Source organism: Ceratotherium simum, chromosome 7, assembly GCF_057802395.1.
Source record: "Ceratotherium simum simum isolate JZ-2026a chromosome 7, ASM5780239v1, whole genome shotgun sequence".
NCBI classification, from domain to species: Eukaryota; Metazoa; Chordata; class Mammalia; order Perissodactyla; family Rhinocerotidae; genus Ceratotherium; species Ceratotherium simum.
The window spans coordinates 44,034,631-44,047,411 of record NC_141906.1 but is presented as its reverse complement, the minus strand read 5'-3'; the positions used below and the strand labels follow the sequence as shown (position 1 = coordinate 44,047,411).

Sequence of the window (12,781 nt, the reverse complement as noted above, 5' to 3'; positions counted from 1 at the left end):
AAAAATAAACAAATGGGGACTATATCAAACTAAAAGAAAAGCTTCTGGCACAGCTGGGAAAGAAAACCACCAACAAAACAAAAAGACAATCTAACAATTGGGAGAAGATATTTGCAAACTATATATCAGATAAGGGGTTAATATCCAAAATATGTAAATAATACATACATCTCAACAACAAAAAAACTAACAACCCAATTAAAAAATGGGCAAAAGATGTTACCAGACATTTCTCCAAAGAAGATATACAGATGGCCAACAGGCACAGGCAAAGAAGTTCAACATCACTAATTATCAGGAAATGCAAATCAAAACTACAATGAGATGTCACCTTACACCCATCAGAATGGCTAAAACTAACAAGACAGGAAATAACAAATGTTGGAGTTTATGTGAAGAAAAAGGAACCCTCATACATTGCTGGTGGGAGTGCAAACTGGTGCAGCCACTATGGAAAACAGTATGGAGATTCCTCAAAAACTTGAGAATAGACCTACCGTATGATCCAGCTATTCCACTGCTGGGTATTTATCCAAAGAATATGAAAACATGAATGCATAAAGATATATGCACCCCTATGTCATTGCAGTATTATTCACAGTAGCCAAGACTTGGAAGCAACCTAGGTGCCCATCAAGAGACAAATGTGTAAAGAAGACGTGGTATATATACACAGTAGAATACTACTCAGCCATAAAAAAGGATGAAATTTGCCCTTTTGTGACAACATGGATGGACCTTGAGGGTATTATGCTAAGAAAAAGAAGTCAGAGGGAGAAAGTCAAAGACCATATGATCTCACCTCATAAATAGAAGATAAAAACAACCACAAACAAACACATGGAGACAGAGATTGGATTGGTAGTTACTAGAGGAGAAGGGAGGAGGCAGGAGGGTGAAAGGGTGATTGGGCACATGTGTGTAGATATGGATTGTAATTAGTCTTTGGGTGGTGAACATGATGTAATCTACACAGAAATCAAAAAATAATGATGTACACCAGGGAAAAAAAAAAACAAAAAACAAACCAGAAAGAATCTTATTAATTTATAAAATTCTAAGCAATAGTAAAGATGAACATTCTATAGTCCAAGAGAAAACAAGAAGTAATTAAATTTTTTTTTATTTTTAGACATATTACCTTTGGCTTGAGCAAAATGCAAGACAGTTGATAGTTAAATTAAAATTCTCTTTTTAAAATTTTTAAATTAAAGAAATATGAATTCATCACCTTGCAACTCTGTACTTGCTTGAAGATTCTATAATTGCTCTCATCAACACTTGCAGGAAAAAACACCAATTAGGTAAGTGGTTCTGTGTAGTCTGGCTTCTCTGGACAGAAGCTGAAATTCCGAGGTCTTCACAGTCCAGCCAACTCCAAACACTTCTGAATAGAACAAATTATATTTTTGGGAATTAGTTTATATCAAGATGCTTGAAGCTCCTCCTTGATTAGGGTTCTGCAGTAAGGAGGATCAGCAGAAGGACGTATCTTCCCATGTTTGATTAGATTAATTCCCTTCCTAATCTCCAAAAATACCTACTACAAACACCTCCTAGTGCTGGTTCAGTCTTGTAACCGATTTTTACACAAATAATGCCCACATGACAAATTAACGTCTGTTTCAAGGGCCCTCCCATTCCCGCCCCCATATCTGACAATATTTGAATACAGTATTTGAATAAACATCCTTCCCTTCCTTGATCATTTCTGCCCTATCTTCATGATAGCCTAGACTCTTCTAATCTTCTCACCCTCAGGATAGCCATTTAAATCTCTTTATCCTAATCAAATTCTACCCATTCTTTAGAGGTAAGGTGGCACCTGAGATCAAAACATGAATGCTTATTGTAAGTGGTTCGGGAGTATGAGAGGTATAAGGTCAAACATCTGTCCTCCTGAATGATTTAACTATGGGTTCAGGGAAAAGAGATATAGGTGATAGGTAAATATTTTGTCAATAAGGAAGATTTTTAACAGACTTTTATAGGATTTCCGATAATTGGCAATTATAAATATGCTTTAGTGAATACCTTTTACATGCTTCCTTGTGTTATTTAGTGTTTATTAAAAGTAATTTAAGAGGAAGTGAGAATTGCTTCATAGGAGAGGTACCAATTGTGATAAAAAACGGCATACAAATTGATGTTATCACCACCAGTGTATGGCAATGCTCTTTATTTCACACTGTAGCTAACCCTAGTATTATCAACATTTGTTATTATTTACATGTATTACTTAATATTTTTGTTTTCCAAAATAACAGGTGAAAATGAAATACCATAAGTGCATTACATTGCATTTTCCATTACTTGTATCATTGTGGATTGACACTGGGATTGTTCACTTACCAATTCCTCATCAAATTTGCCTATTTTTTCTAATAGGAATTAGTATTTATTTATTGATTGGCATTATATCCCTTTCTACATACTATTATTTGCCCATTAGGTTTGCAAAGATTTTTTTCTTTGTCTACACAGGTTGGTATCTTACAAAACACGCAGAAAATGGCAAATTTTAGAACTGTCCATTAAAATAATTCCTGAGAAGAAAGAAATTTTGGTAAAAGGGGTATAAATTTACAATCCGATGGTCAAGACTATCTTTATTGAGGAAATAAAACATCAGGCTACATGCCATTAACATGAGAAATATGCAAATAGCTTCTCATTTCTCATTATCACAGGTTCAATATGTGGGATCACTTATAGAAAGAACTTACAGAAAGCATTACAAGATGCTAAATAAACATTTTGTCTCATTATGAGTACCTGTGAGTTAACTATTCATTTTCTGTGCTAGTTCCAAAAAAGTGTATTTGAAACTTTACCATGATACTTAAATTTGGCCCTCATTGGAGTTTATGAATGAAAAATAAGAGTCTGATTGTTTCAGAAAAGAAGTAGATAAGAAACAAATTTATGAGAAAACATTGAGCAGTATGGAGAAAGAGGCAGCTGAAGATTCATAACCCAGGAGGATCCATAAGTTGCTCTGAGGTATTTGCATGTGATTGAATGATAGTCCGGAGCTTGTCTGGAGACTGTAATGACTATCCTCCTTCACATAACAAAGCAGAGAGCCTTCCTCAGAATCACCCGGATTGACATGATTCCTTGTCCAGACCTATCAACAGACTACTACAACCCAATGCTAAAAGTCTCACACATGCTCCGCCCAGTGATGCCTGCTGCAGGGGAATGCCTGAACTCCGGAACAACACGGTCCTTGAACCCCTGCAGATGTTAAAGCACAAAGTTTTATGGCTGCTATGAACTTCATGTTTCTTAAAATCTCAGGTAATGTAAATGTTTGGACCAATTAGGTTCCAGAATGATACCCACCACTGGGAGGGAAAAGCGGTCAAGTCTACAGAATTATAATCTCAAAGATCAGAATCCCCCACATACATACAAAACAAGTTTTTCTTAGAGCCAACTTGTAATTGTCATTCTCTTTTCCAGAAATATAGGAACAAGAGAGCAGGCTCTGCCTGATGTATCTAGCCTGGGCATGAGTAGCAGCACCAACTCATCTGTTAATACAGAAGATACAATTACACAATTACAATTTTAAAGAAAAAAAGCTAGATCACACTTTTTGACCAAGCCTCCCAACCAAGATGTTTCATTAGAATTCTCTTAGTTCAGCAAAAACAATCTGATCTCTGTCCCAATCTTGAATCCAAGAACAAAATGACCTTTCTACATGTCTCCTAATCCTGGCACAGAAATAGAGGAAGTGTGTGTCAAGGATATGTATCTCCATTTTGTAATATCATTTTCTTTCCAGGTTGTCTTTCATGTCAATTTTTACTTTTTGTTCTATGAAAGAATAAAAATTCTTGCAATACAAAAAAAGTGACGAGGTAAATGAATAAATAACTTATTTTAGGGATGAGAACCAGGGAAGTCTCAAATTTTGAATGTAATGATGGAGACGGTTTCTAGTAGCCTCATCTTAATATTATTTCAATTATAATTAAGTCCCAGGTAATACTGATTCCAATATAAGTAATCAAACATGAAAAATGGAGAGAGCAAATGCAATAAATATCTCCAGGAGTATTATTAGAAGAAGATAATCGATGTAATGGCGAGAAATTTATCAAATAGAAACACAAATTCTCCCCATCTTCCAAAATCAAAGGCAAATGCTGAACGTCCTTAAAGTAGCTAATTCTGCCCGTATATACAAGCAAATCTAAGGTAAATAAGAAGAATGCTAGCCATGAAATTTTCTTTGAAAAAGAAGAAACAATAAAATTATCAAACTTAGGGTGTATTTGCTGTTACTTAGAAAAATTTTAGCATCAGTAGACAAGCTCAGGACCCATAGGCAGAAAACAGAAAAGGAGTGCTGGACTGAAGCCTGACGGAAAAAATTATTCAATGTGAGATCACTTGGAGAGAGGCAGAAAGTCAGAAAGAAGCCAGGGAAAAATGTTCTCTGTTAGTCAATACAGTGCTGCGTGAAATACGTGGGAAGAGGAGAGAGAAAGTAAACTACAGAATCTGGGTGGTAGCAGCAGAATCGAGAGTGAAAGGACGGTGGAAGATTTCTGATGAGTATTTTCAAAATCTGGAGAATCATTTCCATCTTAGTCATCTATTTAAGAGATTAGAAGACAATTAAGATGCTCCTTGCCTCATGACTCACAGTTAGCCAGGCCTAATGGTAAACCTTTGGCACCTTGACAATAATGAAAAGCAGAGTTTACTCATCCTTGAATACTGAGACTAGACCTAACCTTGAGCAACACCGTCTCTTTTGTTGAGGCTCTCATTTTTCATTGAACACAACCTCTTGGGGTTTCTTCTATTGTGCCAGTCATTTCATGTTTTTCTTCTGACCCCCAAAATAAAAAAAAAAATCTTTTCCTGTGTATCCAGAATTCCTAGATATATCTCTTAGCTTGGTGTGCCATATGCCTACGCTTGAACCAATAGGAAAGGAACAGAAGTGCTGTAGAGAACACCAAGTCATTTCCTTAAAGTCAGGTCCCCTTACCCTGGATATTTTTTCGACTTTCCTGCTGGATGGGACATGGCAACAAACTGGAATTTCATACACACATAGATAAAAGCCAGTTGCTGAAGATGTCAGCCTTCCTCTTGACCACCTCCCATATCTGGACAGACATGAAAGAAACACATCTTCCAACTCATTTAAATTTGGGAGTCTTTGTTCGAGATTAGCCTGTGCCCTAACTGGTTCCATGAGGGATTTTTCCCTTGCACTCACTACCTATGAGAAATGAACCCTCAGCTTCATGGGATTGAGCACGTCACAGATTATGCAATTTCTTCACATTTCAGTCATCATTTATCCCATGGCTATATCCTGAAGTATTTTTCCTTTTTTAAGAATTTTTTAGGAGACGTATCATATTGTATTATAGAATTCTGTATTCTCTATCATCTGAATTATTCTTTCAAATTTACATTGATTTTGTTCGTTCCACTGCTTAAGGAGGTTTATACCACCTTAGGCTTTGTAAGTAATTTAATATATATGTCAGTTTAAATTTTCTGACAGTCTCCGTCATTTGAAGCCCTGTTTCCTGTTTTCCTATCATTTTATGTAGGGTCTTCATTATCCATCTTTGCCTTCCTAGGGAAATCTCAAAATCAATGCTATAAAATAAAATCATGCTATAGTTATTTTAAACCTCAAAATAATGACATTCTCTCAGGCTGAATTTGGAAATCAATCTATTTCTTGCCTTTTGTTGACATTTTCTATTAGTCTTTTATGTCTTATTATGTTAGGTACATTTTGGGAAACATTATCAACATTGGAATAATTGTTTATATTAACTCTTTCATTTATTTACTTATTCACTCATTCACCTTATATTTATTGTGTATTATGTTCTAAGTACTGCATTGGATAGTGGGAATATAGTAGTAAATAAAACAAATACAGTCCTTACTCTCTTAGAATTTTAAGTCTGGTAGTAATAAGTATCTACCAATTTGTTGAAAGTTTGTTGAATATTATGATGAGATAGTATAATATGCTCAGAGAATGTGTAATCAGAGGAACTACCCTGGTCTGTGGAGTCAGGGAGGAGTTCCATGAAAAGCTGTTGTTTGACCTGAGATGTGATGAGTGACTAGGGTATAGAGAAACAATGAAGTCTGTCAGACATTTGGATCTACTCAACTAGGTCAGACTTGAAGAGAAAACTAAGCACCATTCCTTTCACTTAACTAAGCTGAGATATGTACCACTTCATTCTTCTGCCGTAATATCTGATTCAAACACGTAAGTCAAATACATTGCTTACAATGTGGATGAACATTACTAAGTGAAAAAAAAAACAGATACAAAAAAGTCACACATTGTGTGATTCCATTTACATGATGTATATACAATAGAGCAATCCATAAAGACTGAAAGTAGATTATGGGTTGACTGGGGATAGCGGAGGGTGAATGGGAAGTAAATGTTAATGGGTATTGGCTTCTTTTTGGTGTGATGGAAATATACTAGATTTCGTTATGATAGTTAAGATATGCACAACTCTTTGGATATTACTAAAAACCCCTGAACTAGAAACTTTAAAGAGGTGACTTTTATGGTATGTAACTTTTATCTTAATAAAACTGCTATTGAAAAAAGAAGAGGGCTGGCTCCGTGGCTTAGCGGTTAAGTGCGCGCGCTCTGATGCTGGCGGCCCGGGTTCGGATTCCGGGCACGCCCTGAGGCACCACTTCTCAGTCCAACGAGAGGCCGAGTCCCACGTACAGCAACTAGAAGGATGTGAACCTATGACATACAACTATCTACTGGGGCTTTGGGGGGAAAAAAATGAATAAATAAAATCTTTAAAAAAAAAAAAAAAAGAAGAAACAGCCATTCATTGTATTCTAGGAAATGCTCCATAATAAACAATTTTTATTAAAAGAAAATTTAATAAACAAATTTTATACATTCAACATGGTCATGTCATTTCATAAACATACAATAACTATGTTCCCTTAAGTTACAATGTGCTCTAGACACTCAGGTTGCCTCACACAGAAAGGCTTAAGTACAGGAGTTTCCCCACACATGGAATTTCATGAGATAAACGGTCATGAAATCTGACTTTTCATGGGGAACCAAAGCAAAGGAAAGGCTTCAGAGGGGAAGAGAAGGAGGCAGGAAGGAAACTATATATGAGGGAACCTTTGCAAACGTCATAGAAGCTCACAGTGCCACTGTCATAATCCAGAAACACTCCAATCCTACCCAGAGGCCTTTTCACGTACTGAATTAAGGGTGGGGAGTTGGTAGAGAGACCGTAATGATTGTTCGTCTTCAAAGAAAATAGCAGAAATGCTTCCTCATCATCAACAACATTCGTATCGCTGGTCAAGGAATCTTTACAGACTCCCAGAATCCAGCTTGAGGAGTGTGTCACATCCACCTCCCAGTAATGCTTGCCGGAGGTGAAGGCCTGAGCTCCCCACACCGCAAAACTTGCCGCTCCCCGGGGCTCTCTGGACACGCCGTGATGGCCTTCTCCAAATATCGCGCTTGTAATGTTCTCAGAAAGGCTCATATAGTGACTGGTCGTGTCCTGACTCAGAACGTCATCCTCTGCAGAAAGAGGCAAAAACCAGGTCAGCGAATGGGATTTCCGTGTCCTGAGGGGCAGCGGCTCTCTACCCAATAGGTATTTGCCCCTCCGCCAAGAAAATTAAAAATAGAGAGAGAAATGAGAGTTCAGACTGCCTTATCTGTGAAGAGCAAGAGTTATTACTGCCACTAGGGCACACAAAACTCCTCCAAATCTTACAGAAAAAGAAAAAATAAATAAAAATCCAAACATATCATGAACTGTTTAAAGCAGTGATTTCATGTCAATCCATGGATAGTTTATTTCAGGACATCCCTAAAACTTTTCTTTACTTTAGAAAACTTTTCTTGTGTTGTTTGTCTTTAATACTACTTAACAAATAGATAGCATTTGGCTGTTATGTGAGTTTTTATTGGGATACAAGCTGTACCTGTTACATTTTCAAATGTCAAAAAATTTGATGGAAATCCACATATGCATAGTTTAGAAGCTTCTGGAAAGACTGTTCTGGCTTTACATTGTCCGTTCAGACCCCGGATTCAGTCTGTCCTGATTTCAGCCCTCTGCTGTCAAGACCTGCTCTCCACTATGGGCCTAATATGGTTGGGCCACGTTCACAAATCCCTTGCCTTTCAGTTGTTTTGAGATCGATCTAATAGCATTAAAATTTTTCTGCTTTGACAATTTTAGTCTTTTTTGTCAAAAATTTCTGATTTTATAATAATAAATATTCTTTGTACAACGCATGATAAATGTACTTATAATCTAGAGCAAATTAAAAGCCACCAATGACAAATTTAATCTTTCAAAAGTGGAGTAAACTGAATAAACATACAATATTTATTGCTGCTCTGAGAACTAAATACTCTGTCTCTTCATAACTGCATGACCAACATGATTGCTCTTCTCTTGCTCTGCCTGTGTCAGATGTAACTGAAAATACGTATCTTACTTTGCATTTTCAGTAAACTATAAGTTGCAAAGTTCAGTCTTGATCATTGTAATATGACTCTACAGGGAGAAAAATGGAAAGTCCTGTCCTACCTTCAAATCAGGAAAAAAAAATTAAAATGGAAAAAGTCTCATTCCCAAGAACCACTAAAGAAATTGAAGCTGATTGTAAAGAGCTGACTCTCACCTCTGAAGCTGTTCAGCATGTCTAGGAGTCCAGTAATGCGCCGTGAAGTGAGCTCTGGGTTCACTGGCTGAGGCTTTTGTGTCTGCACCAATTCGCTCCTGCAAACAATGACATCAGTTACACTTCCAGGGCAGAGGTTAATCACACAACCATTACAAAAGAAGCAGTTTTTAATCCAAGGTATTTGATCAGAATTCTCCCATTTTTGGTTAATTGGGTATGCATTATATTCTACAGTCTTGGGGATATAAGAAACGTTACCTTACTTTTTTCTAAATTTAAATTATATCAAATTCCAGCTTCCCATTCTTCTCAGATATTATTCCATTTCTAAAATTATTGAGGATCATGCCCTCCCTCTGCTCCACTTCAGGTAATGCAAAGATCCTGGGTATCTTATAGAGAGCAGAAAATTCAGGCAAAGCCTTTGGGACTTCAGTCCGCAAGTAGTCACTGATGATACACTCAGTGTCTAATAGGGAAGAGTCCACTGAGCCAGACAGCTTTGCTCTTTTCTACCAAGCAATGGAATCCAACTCTAGCCTGGCAGCCCTGGTCCTGAGGGCCTGACTTCCCACTGGGCACCAGGAAGCCACTCCCTCTGAGGTCCAGCCTACAGCAGGGGCATGCTGTGATGGAACAGGCTGGGTCATTGCTGCTTCTGGGAACAAAATCACATCGTCCTCTTCCCATTCTTAGAGCATCTCTTTCTTGCCTGTCTTTTTCACCTTACAGCTCTCTAGGGTAGGTGCCTCCTCTGTGATACCTTAGAAAAATCCCTTCAGTAAGGTTTATTTGTGATGAGGCTAGAGAAGATGGTGGGGTGGAGGGGGAGAGTGGGTGAAACAAAGCCCAGAATGTCAGATGGTTTTAGGTATATTTGAATTCAGCCACATAAGAAGGAAGCTTTGAGACCAAGAATCAGAAGGCCTCGGGGCGTCTTTTGAAACAAAATAGAAAATAGCCACAGAGGATGCTGTTAATAGCTCAAAACATATGTTCACTTCATCAATGAGAGAACGACTTGCTCAGAAATCAGAAATCGTTGGTGTAAACTCACCTTTCCAGTACATTTCCCAAGTCCTGCAAGGAAAAAAAAAAGATACTGTTAATCATCAGAGTTCTGACCTTTTGCATCTTCTCTAGTATTCTTGTTTTCTTGTTTTAATAATGTATTTTTTCTTATTCCCCTCTAAGGAACGTCAGAGGCTGTCTTAATAACAGAGCCTAAACTAAAACAGAGTGCACTGAGGAAGCAGGGAGGTCAGGAAGAGGCTGTGTAGTGATGCAACAAGATCTAGGTTTCCAGTGTCACTCATTGCCCAGTCTTATTCCCAAGGAGAGATCTGACCAATTATGATAAGAATTACGGCAAAACAGAGAAACATATAAAAAAATAATAACTATAGAGTGCATTGAAATTGATTACCAAATTCTACAAGTCTTGCCTGGGCAAGGGGCCAAACCTCAATGTCTTCAGCAAGTGGCTTTTATGTGGGATAGCTGAGAGTGGCAATGGACTAGGAGAACATAAATTGAGAATTATCCCAACAAAGTTAACCTTCCCCTGGTCACAGAGTTTTGCTGATTTGGGGTAATGTGTCTGCACGGATAGTACTCCTGATTACACTGAAATAATTTTGTCCTACGTTAGCTACCAAAACGCCAAAAGTCTCCCAAAGATTACCATGATATGAGGAAATATGTGGTTGGACAAACACAATGATGGGAGTCAAGGAGCGTTATCATTGAGCTGAGAGGAATGGTAAATGCAGGTAACATTTCAATGTCATGGCCACATTGTCCAGAAAAGGATTCCAGTCTCTGAGGATGGACCCTTCCTTCTCACCTGGAGCAGCTCCACGTCAGGCTTGTGGCACATCTCAGTCAGCTCTCTGTACATTTCTTTCAGGCTTTCTTTCTGTTGGGTCATTCTGAATTCACTTTCCTTGAGTTGTTGGAAAATCTCCTTTGCTTCCTTCTCCAGTGTCTCCAGCTGGAGTTGCTCCTCCTCACGGAGAAATAGATGTATCTTGTGATATTGAACTTTGATCATCATCTTCCTTAAGGCCACATAGTCCTGCAGAGATAGTGGATTAAAAGGATTACGTATCCACACTCTCAACAGAAATCTTCAATCTTCAATATTTCCTTAGCATCATCAAGAAATAACTTGGTAAACTTTCTGCCTCACATCACAAAGTGTCTTAAATATTTGCTAGTCCTCTCTATCCATCCTTTCTCTATGTTCCTAGTCTCTTTTCCTGTCTAAATCAAGCCCTCTAAGGGGTCCCAGGCTCTCTCTCTGTACTGCTCCATCAATTATTTGCTCTTACCTGAATCTTCCTTTTCTCTTGCTCTTTTGCCGAATTTTTGTACATATTTAAAAATATTTAGGTGTACACCATTTTATACAGATTTTTTTAAAATTCTCTCTGTTTCCTCTAGTTACTACTCTTATTTTTCTCCTCTCCTTCCCAGCCAAACTTAGTGCAATGCTGTCTTACACTCAGTGTCTGAGAAGGTTTATCTGAATTTTCAAAGTTGGACTAAGAATACATTTCATGCCCTGGATATCCGATATACTCTCATTCTTTGCACAAGCTTGTGTTTGCCCATATATTTGTGGTTACTGATATACCATTTGAAACCACTACTTTTTCCTGGGAAGAAACTACTACCCTTTACCTGGTTAAGTTGAATTTAGCTAAAAGTCTAAGCCAGCATTGTGTCAATCTGCATAAAAACAAATAGAACATTTTCATTCTTACCTCTAAAATCTGGGTTTTGGTAGTTTCCTCATTCAGATTATCTTGCATTTCTTGAGTCACTTTCCATAAAGAGCCCATTCTCTTTAGAAGTTTCTCCTGCAAAATAACCATGAGCCTTAGCGACACAGATGATGATATTGTACATTTCATCCCTTTATTTATGGAAAAAGGCAGTGGCTGAGAAAACAGCAATTTTGAGTTAGAATGGGACGGTTGGATGTTTCTGCATTAATCTAATTTGATTCTAATATTTGGGATATCAGAGGTAACAGAAACATATAATAGAGGGTTGGGGATACCCTACAGATAATATAATCCATTTCCTGAGAAATTGGCATTCAGACTTTTATATAAGCTGACTATGAATATGTCAAGCTTGCCTCAGAATTGCACTTGCCTCACCATTGCAGCAATTCCGCATGTTTGGGCAATGTTTCTAAGGAAACCTCCCTTGGTAAAGGCTCTACACATCTATGATTATAGTGTCAAATCTGGTTAACAACATTGAAAGGATACACTTATATCTTGGAATTTACATTGAAAAATCACCTCCTCCACCATCTCCATTCGCATCAACTTCATTATCATCATCCTCAGCTTTCTCTCTAATTTAGGAGCCTCTAGATTCCAAATTGCCGTAGAGGCAATACCTACCCTGTATCCCTCAGCAGCCCATTGTACTGGACTGTGGCTGTGACCCTCATGCTCTAGGGATTCAGAGCAGGACCCGCAGAGCAGATTCTTGTCAACCTCACAGAAGAGCCCCTTTGCTTCTCCGTGTGCCACACACATCTGCTCCTCAGAGCTCTTGACCTGGTCGGCTCTGGTCTGTCTGGCAAGGGAAGCCAGCCTCTTGAGTACAATATTCGTTCTGAAATCTGGCTTCTCTGATATTCCCCTGCACTCAGGGCAGCGCATTGGAGTTTGGGCTTCCTCCCAGCAGAGGCACAAGCAGGGACTGCAAAAGCTGTGCCCACAGTCTATGGTGACGGGGTCTATGAAGTAGTTCAAACAGATGGAACAGATGAGTTCATTCTGGAAGGTTTGCAAGGCGTCTGAATCCATGTCTCTAAAAATTAATAAATAAATAAAAGAAGAAGAGAGAAAAAATCATTATTGGGCCCTAAAGAAGAAAAAAAAAAAGCCTCTGGACAAAGGCTTGTCTGCTTGAGCTCTGTCTAATCTAGCTATTCACATCCCCTCAGTACAAACCCAGACACGGTGAATACAGACACGTTGGGTTTATGCTATGATACAAAGGAGAAAATGAGACAAGAGGGTCCTCATCACCCTTTTTG

The 12,781-nt window shown here is 38.1% G+C and overlaps 1 protein-coding gene across 1 annotated transcript; it reads right to left on the bottom strand.

Moving 5' to 3' along the window:
* Positions 1-6,956: 6,956 nt before the first annotated feature.
* Positions 6,957-12,548, bottom strand: LOC147916655 (tripartite motif-containing protein 64-like). The gene is made up of 6 exons (XM_087434023.1): positions 12,138-12,548; positions 11,484-11,579; positions 10,562-10,792; positions 9,773-9,795; positions 8,713-8,810; positions 6,957-7,594 (listed from the first exon to the last, which is right to left on the bottom strand). Exons 1-6 carry the CDS (start codon positions 12,546-12,548, stop codon positions 7,104-7,106), a joined length of 1,350 nt encoding a protein of 449 aa, XP_087290149.1. The 3' UTR covers positions 6,957-7,103.
* Positions 12,549-12,781: the final 233 nt, after the last annotated feature.

Excerpts from the sequence above, each read along its gene's own strand:
- LOC147916655 (XM_087434023.1), bottom strand. The coding sequence starts at position 12,548 with ATGGATTCAGACGCCTTGCAAACCTTCCAGAATGAACTCATCTGTTCC. Across the intron at positions 10,793-11,483 it reads CCAAAACCCAGATTTTAGAG|GACTATGTGGCCTTAAGGAA; the intron begins GTAAGAATGAAA and ends CTATCTCTGCAG. Across the intron at positions 9,796-10,561 it reads CTGACGTGGAGCTGCTCCAG|GACTTGGGAAATGTACTGGA; the intron begins GTGAGAAGGAAG and ends TTTTCCTTGCAG.